Here is an 8,812-nt window from a genome sequence, read left to right on the forward strand (position 1 = left end):
TCTGCCAGGAGCTGTTCATCTCAGGCTCATCACAATCTCCTGAAGAAATCACTCAGGAGAGAGAGAGAGAGAGAGAGAGAGAGAGAGAGAGAATCACCCAGGAAACCTCCTGTGTTCTCCAGAACAGGCCAGTCCTGGGGACCCTGGCCAACAGTCCTGCCTTGGCTTGGGGTTTGCCAGATGGCTGAGAATAGATTATTTTGCATCCACTTAGCCAAAATGATGCTCTTGGTAACGCAGTTGAGCAGCCCTGAGGTGAAGACCCACGTCATCGCTGCCCTTCTCTTGAGCACATTTGTATGGCTTTAATTCAGCAGACATATACCAGGCACCTGCCAAGTGGAGGGGGCATAGAAATGAAAAGCAGGTCTTTGTCTTGGATTTAGCATGTGCCCAGTGCTCCCAGGCACACAAGGTCAGCCTCCAGTCTCCAGTTTTGCTTGCCAGTCTCTCACTCACCCTCTGTTTGGGATGGGGCAGACTCTGCTCATTTCAGTCTATCACTATGGGGGCATTCAGGCCATCTGGCTCCAGCTGGTTCCCGGCTGGAGGTTGATCTTATCAGCATTCCACCAGCTCTGTCCTCAATCAGTAGCCACCTCCAAGCCCCCCAAGCCCCCCATTCCCTCCCCTTCCAATAAGTCTGGTTCCTCTGGTGAGAGTCAAAGCTTCTGCACCCGCTCAGGGTGGCCACCTGGAGGCCAGTGGATTAAAGAGGTGGATCCCTATCCTCTCCCACAGAGTCTCCAAGCTCCCAGGTGGCTCAGGATCCAAGTGGGAACAGCTGGGGAGAGGGAGTTGGGACCCGATTCCAGGGGCAGCTAAGCTCCCTTGCTCCCCTCCCTGTGTTCCCAGCTGCAAAGTGCTTGGACATCTGCATTTGCTGGGGAGAAGCAGGGAAGATCTGGGGTCACCAGGGCCTTCCACCTTGGTCCCTATCCTGCTATGTCCTGAGCAGTCATTCCTTTGACTCATAATAGGGCTCTCCATTAGGACTTGACCTGTGCCAGCCTGGTCCCTGCACACCTCTCAGGTGCCTTTAGATAGGTCAAAGTAACCCAGCTCTGAAGGGGTTAGATGGAAGTAAACATTGCCTTCCAGATGTATTCTCAGGTTACAGTGAAAGCCATTCTGCCATTTGAGCAGAACTTCTTCAAAAATTAAAAAAAAAAATTTATTTGAAAGAGGGTGGGGGAGGGGAGAGAGATGGAGGGAATTTTCAATCTACTGGTTTACTGCAAGAGCCAGCATGTGGGAACTCAATCCGGGTCTCCCACATGGGTGCAGGGACACAAGTACTTGAGCGCTTACCTGTTGCCTCCTCTGGTGCACATTAGCAAGAAACTGGAACAGGAAGCAGAGTTAGGCCTCGAACCAGGCACTAGGATATGGGATGCTCTGGTCACAAGAGCCGTCTTCACGCTGAGCAGAAGGCCTGTCCATACGTCCCTTAATTAGACAAAGCTGCAGGATCAAACAGGCCCCCAGGCAGTTCTGACCCTGTGTTACTAGGACATTGATGATGTCCCAGTGCTGGCTGCTATGGGGTGTCCCGGCCTCCGTTTCATAGACTGCCAAGATTCCAGAAGCGGGGTCCTGCGAACTTCCTGGCAGGCGCTAAGCATCTCGGAGTTCCTTTTGGCAATGGCTGGACACAGAGAAGTTTCTGGATCAAGTTTCTGAGGCGAAGGGGTGCATATTGTGCCCTGGCAGGATCCCTATATCCTGTCTAATCAAGGGTGGGAACTTTCTTTAAATAGTCAACCTATTTTAATCTTACCTAAATGAGCTTGTTTTAAAGCAAATCACAGGTCTCCTAGCATTGTTCTACATTTCTATAATGCTTAACAGATGACAAATCTCCCAGTTTGAACAGAGTTGGAGTGCTTTATTCGGGGGCATAGTGGTTTAGTCCATGGGCTCCAGGCAGCTCTGGGCTGTGACAAACATTAGCCGGGTGACCTTGGCCAAGTCATCTATCTCCCTGTGCCTCAGTTTCCCCACCTCTAAAAGGAGGCTGTGAGGGTGTATTTTGATGGCTCAGAGAGATAAAAAGCACATGTAAAGTGGGTAAGGTGTTCAGGAGCCTGGCACGCAGCGTGTGGGCAAGACCTGATCCCAGTGATGCTCACCACTGCACACCTGCTCGAGGGGGAGCCATCACAGGCCCTTGGCATCCTTTTCCTTCTCTCCAGCTCTCCCTTGCATCTCCCCCATGGCCCCTGGGGGCGTCGACCAGGCCCCTTCCGCATTGTTCTGCCACCTTCAGAGAGCACCGACTGGGGTTTGAGGACACATCTGACTTGTCTTGTTCCGTTTCTTTTTAAAATGGAATTACTTCCCAGATTTACAACTCTGGGAATTTCTCATAAGAATCTAGATTTTGAAATTGTCTTAAAAAAAAATCCCAAGGTGTGGTAATGCTGAGGTCCACATTTCTGCATGGTGCCAGAGGCTGAAGCCGGGGCTGGAGGGTGCACATGTCAGTTTGCCAAAGTCCCTGCTATTCCCCATGGTCTCAAACTGGTTGTTCTGACCCATGTATACTAGGCCTGCTCCTGTAGGTCACTGAGCCCCTGCTTGAAGGTCCTTGCAGGACACTCCCCAACCAATCCTTCCTCCAGGAAGTGCATTCCAACTGTGTGAGCCTTTGCCTGGGAGCAGGTTGAGACTCATCTGATTTTGCTCCATCTCACTCCTGTCCAAACTTAGATGGCCTCCCCTACTCCTGAGAGTGATGTAAAGTTTGCCGGTGTATCTTGTCCTGTGCTTCCTTCCTTTTTTTGTGCCTGAAGGCCCTGGAGAGGTGAGCAGACTGAACAAAATGAGTTTCTATGGGTCTCTGCCCATGGTGTCCACTCTGTATTTGTCTCTTTCTCTGCATCTTCCTGTAGCTCAACTTTCTGACCTTACATGGTTGTTGGTCCGGGCTGGCCGTTAAGAACCCAAGGACTGAAGTGTGCCTGTGTTCTCGCCACTCAGTGATGCACACACTTGTTCCTCTCTCTCTGGGCTCCTCACTCCTCTCCTAACTCAGCCACCCCCTCACCCCCAAACCACTCAGTGATCGCCTAGTACATGCCAGACACTGTGTTCCACGCTTGCCTGCAGGAGACAAAGAGCAAACAGTCAACCACAAGACAGTTCACCCTGTGACCCTGGGCAAGACGTTACCTCAGTGTTCCTGTGGATTTAATGACCCGACGAGGCACTGTTTCTGTCCCGAGTTTCTGGCGTCCTGTGACTCGGTCCTCAGCCTTCTGAAACTTCTTTCTGCACGCTGCACACTGCCATCCTCTAATGGCTTACGAATGCTGGAGAAATCCCCCTTACTTGTGTGTGTAAACCACAGGAGTTCTCAGAGAGAGAGAGAGACCGAGAGAGAGAGAGAGAGAGAGAGACAGACAGAGACAGAGAGAGAGAGAGAGAGACAGATAGACAGAGACAGAGAGAGAGAGAGGAGAGGTAGTCAAAGCTGGGGGTAGAGGAAGAGCAAAGAAGAGGGTCCTGGTGCAAAGTCTGCTTTGAGTGGGGGCTGGGAGTGCAGGAGGGAGTGGAGGGGTCGGATCCCCAGATCTGCCTGCCAGGAGGCCCAGCCAGATGCTCCAGCCATCCTGCGAAATCTCACACCCTCCTCGCCCCCTGCCCGCCTGGCTCCAGTTCAGGCTGGATTCCAATCTGCATAATTTGTCCTATTTAGAGGGGATGGGAGGGGGTGAGAACAGGAGAGCTGGAGGGGACAGAGGAGGGGATGCCCCCAAGGGCGGGCATGAGGTGGTGGCCAGAGGAAAGAGAGGGAGGGAGGCTGGGGAAGGGCTGGGTGGCAGCCAGGGGGAGGAGGCAGGGCCAGGAGAGAGCAGGCTTGCAAGTCACAGATAACGTTCTGCCCAGCACAGCAGGGGTCAATTTGGTCCACTAGTCCAGTGACAAGAAGAAAAAAAAAAGTGGGCTGTGACTTAAAGATCTTAAGACTCACAAGTGAGGGGTTGGGCTGGAGGTGGGAGGAGGAGACAGAGACCCAGGAGGGGGCAAGGAAGTGTCAGAGCTAGGCTGGGGCAGGGCAGGAGACTGTGGAGGGAAGTGTGCAGGACAGAGGCGTCCTCCGGGGTCCAGGAATCCAGAGGCTGCTCCTGGGACTGCATCTGGGAAGGGTTCCGGGCACTTCCAGCCCTTCTCTTCCTCTGAGGCTCAAGCCAGAGCTCGGGCTGCTTGCTGAGTTGGTGACACAGCCGCGGAGCTGGTACCCGAGGGATCCCCTGCCCGTCTCCTCTCCGCTCCCCAGCATGGAGGAAGGTGGCGATTTTGACAACTACTACGGGGCAGAAAACCAGTCTGAGTGTGAGTACACAGACTGGAAGTCCTCGGGGGCCCTCATCCCTGCCATCTACATGCTGGTCTTCCTCCTGGGCACCACGGGCAACGGCCTGGTGCTCTGGACCGTGTTTCGGACCAGCCGGGAGAAGAGGCGCTCTGCCGACATCTTCATCGCCAGCCTGGCGGTGGCCGATCTCACCTTCGTGGTGACCCTGCCGCTGTGGGCCACCTACACGTACCGGGACTACGACTGGCCCTTCGGCACCTTCTCCTGCAAGCTCAGTAGCTACCTCATCTTCGTCAACATGTACGCCAGCGTCTTCTGCCTCACCGGCCTCAGCTTCGACCGCTACCTGGCCATCGTGAGACCGGTGGCCAACGCTCGGCTGAGGCTGCGCGTCAGCGGGGCTGTGGCCACGGCGGTGCTGTGGGTGCTGGCCGCCCTCCTGGCCATGCCCGTCATGGTGTTCCGTTCCACTGGGGACCTGGAGAACACCACCAAGGTACAGTGCTACATGGACTACTCCATGGTGGCCACCTCGAGCTCGGAGTGGGCCTGGGAGGTGGGCCTGGGGGTCTCGTCCACGGCCGTGGGCTTCGTGGTGCCCTTCACCATCATGCTGACCTGCTACTTCTTCATCGCGCAAACCATCGCCGGTCACTTCCGCAAGGAGCGCATCGAGGGCCTGCGGAAGCGGCGCCGGCTGCTCAGCATCATCGTGGTGTTGGTGGTGACCTTTGCGCTGTGCTGGATGCCTTACCACCTGGTCAAGACGCTCTACATGCTGGGCAGCCTGCTGCACTGGCCCTGCGACTTCGACCTCTTCCTCATGAATGTCTTCCCCTACTGCACCTGCATCAGCTACGTCAACAGCTGCCTCAACCCCTTCCTCTACGCCTTCTTCGATCCCCGATTCCGCCAGGCCTGCACCTCCATGCTCTGCTGGGGCCACAGCAGGTGCGGGGGCACGTCCCACAGCAGCAGCGGGGAGAAGTCGGCCAGCTACTCTTCCGGGCACAGCCAGGGGCCTGGGCCCAACATGGGCAAGGGCGGAGAGCAGACGCAGGAGAAATCCATCCCCTACAGCCAAGAGACCCTTGTGGTTGACTAGAGCTGGGGGCAGAGAGAAGCCTGGTGCCCTCTGCCTGCCCCGGCCTTTGCCCTTGCTCTCCGAGGATCAGGCAGCGTGCTGCGCCTTGTCTGCTGCCTGTCACTCTTTCCCCTGCTCCCTGCCTCCTGTCTTGGTGTGGTCCTCCTCTGGCTCCTGTATGCTCTCTCAGAGGTCTGGGGCGTAGCAGGAGGGGGCTGAGGCCAGCAGGCCCTTGCTCCGTCACTCAGTGTTCGAGAGGCTGACCTTGGACAAGTCTCGTTCAGAACCTCAGATTCTCCGCTGGTATAAAATGAGGGGAAGTCGTACTGACCCTGAAATGATGACGTGTGAGTCCTGGCTCTGTAAAAACTTGTTTCCTGCCCTCCACCTCATTTTCTTAGATCTCCAGCCTGCTTTGCCCTCTCCTTTCCGTTTGATTTTTCTTTTCTCTCTCTGCAATTTTTACACCTCATCCTTTCTTTCTGGGCTCTCGTCCCCTCTCCCCCCAGTTTGCTTCCTCCTCTCAGCCCCTCATCCCTCTCCCGTTTACCTCCCTATGCTGAAAGGGCTCCTTAGAGTTACGAATCCTGAAACTTGCAAAGACAGACCTTGTCCAGGCTCTTTGTCCTGTTTTCTGAGAGCAAGTCAGGAAAGGAGCCGGGGCGGGAGTGAGTTGTGTATCAGCAAAGACTTAACTGCTCCAGTCCCTGGAGCCAGGGGCTCCAGAACTCACTCCAAAACTTGGATCAGTTCACCCTGGGCTCACGCACGGAGCCAGAGTGATTCCCGAAGAATGTGCCCGAAGTGAGTCCTGCAGCCTCCCGGGGAGGCCAGCTCTGGCACTTCCTCAGGCCCTCTTCTTGCCTGTTTTCTGTGGGAATTGGAAGGCAGTGGGCTGAGGAAGCCACAAACTCCTTGATTTGAATGGGGAGTTGGGAAGGGACACTAGAGAAAGAGAGGGTGGAGAGGTGTGAGAACCTACTGTGTGTGCTGCCTGGTTCCCTCCTCAGATCCTCATCCCTCCAGCCTCCCCCACAATGGTGGGCTGCCCCCACGCCCACCCCCTCTCATCTGTTGGATGTTTATTTTGGTCTCTATTGACACTTGGTGCCAAGTGTCACTTTGGATGGGTGGGGTGCTTGCTTTGTGTCTCTGTGAATATATATCTGCATACAGATGAGCAGAATATGGAGAATGAATGAACTTGGACATTTCTCCCTGCCACCTCTCACTCTGCACCGCATCTCTGTCTTCACACAATGCCATGAAGAGCAGAAGGGACATACTGGGGCAACGTAGTGTAAGAACAAGCCCACTCCCCACTGGACTTGGGGGGCGCTGACGGCTGGTCCGTGCTTCAAGGGAGAAGTCCATGTGTGTGCCAGGCTCCCCATAGGAGCTGTCTGGGGACACCCAAGGCTTGGGGAAGTCCTACTGTGCTGGATGCATGTTCCTTCTCTAGTTCTCTGCTATGAGATAAGAAGCATTCCCTTCTCTATTCTCACCTTTTCCAGGGTCAGGGGTCATCTTGCTAAGAAACCATTGCTTGTGATGGGTGAAGGGCAAGGGGAGTGGGTTTTTTTTTTTTCTCCCTGTGCTATCAGAATTGGACCTCCTGGCTCCTCCTGCTGGGTTGGGGGGCTGGGAACAGCGCCTGGAGCAGCTGTGGTGGGGGAGGGGACTGACAGCGTGATGTCTACGCCACCGGAGAGGCCTCGAGGACAAATGAATAGTGGGGCCTTGGTGAGCCCGGGGAAAGGGGTGTTTATTCCGGGTTTTGTTCTTGGAGAACGGTGGAGATGAAGGACAAGACATGTGCGGCGGCGACAGGAAGAGCTCTGCTTGATGGAAATGGACATCTTGACCATCACTGGCGTGGAGCCAGCTCTGGGAGCAGGGGGAGGAGGAGGAGGGCGTCTCCTCCCAGCTTGCTCTCCCTGTCTAGGCCCGAATCTTTCACAGTCACTTTCTCTGCCCAGGGCTGTCCTATAAGTGTGCAGTGAAGGTTGGAGAAGGCTTCGTGAAGGCACCTGCTGGGTGGCCCGCAGAGACTCCCAGCCGGAACCAAGTCACTTGCAGTTTGGGACAGAAGGCAGAGGAGGCTGCCTCGTGGCCCACTTGTCCTTTCTTTAGAATGTGCTATTCACTGATCCTGTTAGTCACTGTGGTTCATCAAATAAAACAGTTTCGTGTTAAGTGTTGTGTGCAAAGCCTTGTCTCACAACAGTGTTTCAGTGGGAGGAGGGATAAGTGCGGTGGCTGGGGGAGCGAGGAGGAGGGAGTCAAGTGGGAAGCCGGAAAGGAAATGGGGAGGGGTCGAGCAGATGGAGCCATAAGACAGCAGGAGAGGGACAGCACAGGGGAGGGGGGGCAGGAAAAGGAAATAAAGCCACTGGGGGAGGGTTGACTACGTTTTGTGCTCTGAAAAGCCACAGAGCAAATGGGTGCACGTTTTGGAGTCCAGAGAATATGTCTGGGAAAAATACTGGCATTTCTTCCCTTGAGGGAAGATCTATTATCCATTCATTGGTCCTGTTAGTCACTTACCATCATCTGTTAGTTCACTGACCCATTCACTTAGTATCACTCGAGTGCCACCTGATTCAGACCAGAGGTTTGAGTCCCTGTTCTCTATCAGAGTCACCTTGGATGCTGCCTGTCACCCCAGACTCAAGGAGTCAGAATCTCCGGGGCTTTCCCCAGTGTTCACACTTGCCACCACCTCCTCCCTGGGGTGATTTCCTGGGAAGGCCAGGCCTAGGGAGCTGGCCACATGAAAGTTTGACCAGAGAGTGAGGGCCAGAGGACACCGTTCTGGATGGAGGCCTCTTTGGGGGACCAGGGGCTGATCCTTGGGGAAGAATGTTCAGGGCAGAGGTCTCATCATTTTCAGTGACGACACAAAAGGCAGTCGGCTTTGCAGAGCTGACACTGAGGAAGTGCTGATCGTGCGGCTTTACCGCTGTGCCAGCCGATTGCCAAGCGTGATCCCTTTTACTCCTTGCAGCTGTCTGTTGGGAGGGACGTTTTAATTCTCATTTTGCTGCTGAAGAAGCTGAGGCTCAGAGACATGGTTAGGTCTCTTGACCATGGTCACATAGCAACTACCTGGATGAGCCAGGCCTGGAACAGCCAACTGCGTTCAACTTCAAAGCCCATGCTTTGACCACGGTACAGCGATGCTTCTCCCAGAGGCCAAAATGAGGCAATGCCAGGTGGGCGGAAAGGAAATAAGATCTCACCTTGGAGACGTCTGCTCTGCATGGGGCAAGGGCTTGGTGAACAAGGCCTGGGGCAGGAGAGGACTGGTGGGAGAGACATGAAAGAGAGAGGGGAAATGGGGGTGGGGAGAGGAGGAAACAGAGAGAGAGAACAAGAAGAAAGAGAGAGAGACAGAGACATGAGAC

The 8,812-nt window shown here is 54.9% G+C and overlaps 1 protein-coding gene across 1 annotated transcript; it reads left to right on the plus strand.

Moving 5' to 3' along the window:
- Positions 1-3,875: 3,875 nt before the first annotated feature.
- Positions 3,876-7,601, plus strand: APLNR (apelin receptor). The gene has a single exon (XM_008271294.4). It carries the CDS (start codon positions 4,284-4,286, stop codon positions 5,424-5,426), a length of 1,143 nt encoding a protein of 380 aa, XP_008269516.1. The 5' UTR covers positions 3,876-4,283; the 3' UTR covers positions 5,427-7,601.
- The last annotated feature ends 1,211 nt before the right edge of the window (positions 7,602-8,812 follow it).

This window comes from Oryctolagus cuniculus, chromosome 1 (assembly GCF_051225735.1).
Source record: "Oryctolagus cuniculus isolate XC-2025 breed Fujian yellow rabbit chromosome 1, ASM5122573v1, whole genome shotgun sequence".
In the NCBI taxonomy this organism is placed as follows: Eukaryota; Metazoa; Chordata; class Mammalia; order Lagomorpha; family Leporidae; genus Oryctolagus; species Oryctolagus cuniculus.